This window comes from Microtus ochrogaster, unplaced genomic scaffold (assembly GCF_000317375.1).
Source record: "Microtus ochrogaster isolate Prairie Vole_2 unplaced genomic scaffold, MicOch1.0 UNK56, whole genome shotgun sequence".
NCBI lineage: Eukaryota > Metazoa > Chordata > Mammalia > Rodentia > Cricetidae > Microtus > Microtus ochrogaster.
Window position 1 is genome coordinate 1,687,245 of NW_004949154.1, and position 901 is coordinate 1,688,145.

The 901-nt window shown below is 35.6% G+C and overlaps 1 protein-coding gene across 1 annotated transcript in view; it reads left to right on the plus strand.

The window, feature by feature from the left end:
• LOC101997525 (membrane-spanning 4-domains subfamily A member 4D-like) overlaps positions 1–403 on the plus strand; it is a 9,730-nt gene extending 9,327 nt beyond the window's left edge. Inside the window, exons 5-6 of the mRNA XM_013354634.1 lie at positions 162–278; positions 386–403. Coding sequence (XP_013210088.1) covers positions 162–278; positions 386–403 — 135 coding nt within the window. The remainder of the gene's footprint in view (positions 1–161; positions 279–385) is intronic.
• The last annotated feature ends 498 nt before the right edge of the window (positions 404–901 follow it).

Here is a 901-nt window from a genome sequence, read left to right on the forward strand (position 1 = left end):
TTGTCAAAGGATTGGAAGTAAAGATACCTTAAGGAAAGACACAGATTGTACTTTTGGCAGAAATAGGATGAATTGTATTAATAAAATCATGCTGCATTTCAAATATTGATGGCGCTACACCAAGGATGCTATTGAATTAACTGGTTCCCATTCCTTTCTAGGTTACCACCAGTCTAAGTTTTAACACCATTAGCTCTGTGGTGGCTGCAGCAACAAGTATAATCAGTATACTCAGTGTGGTTATAAGTGCAATCGAATTTAAACATAAAATTATTGTGGTGAGTATTTCCTTTGATAGTGGGCTTCCACTGTGGAGACAAGGGCTTTTTTACTCTTGCAAAGGTAACAATCAACGCTGTAAAATGTAACTGTCAAATCTCTTTAGGGAGCCGTGAATGACTAGGAAGTAGAACGGTTATCTATTTAGGGGTCAGGTGACAGTAGATTACTTCCCTTCTGTCTATAACCAAGTTTAAAAAAAAAAACAAAAACCACTAATGTGGCTAGTGAAGAGATATAGGGCCCATATGTCCTGTCATCTTGAGTTGGCAACCCAGATAGGCCCAAAATAAAACCAAGTTCCTAAGAGTGGGAGGTTCCAAACCTCTAAGGAGAAAAGATATATTGTTTAGCTTATGATTTTACAAAACAGGTTTAAAAGAGTGAGTTCTTTGTACAAAAGAAAAAGCCATATGGAATTATCAGTGACCATTCAAGGTGATCTAAAAAAAAAATTCCTACAGCTTAAAGTTGTATATTATAAACTTATATACATGTGCTACTTCTGTTGAAAGTCTTCCTTTTGTCTTGTTTATGTTGCTGTTTTCAGTCTGTGTGTTTGTTTGATATTTCTGGAGATGTGAATATTGCTATATAACCTGGGATTCCCACAGATTAAAAA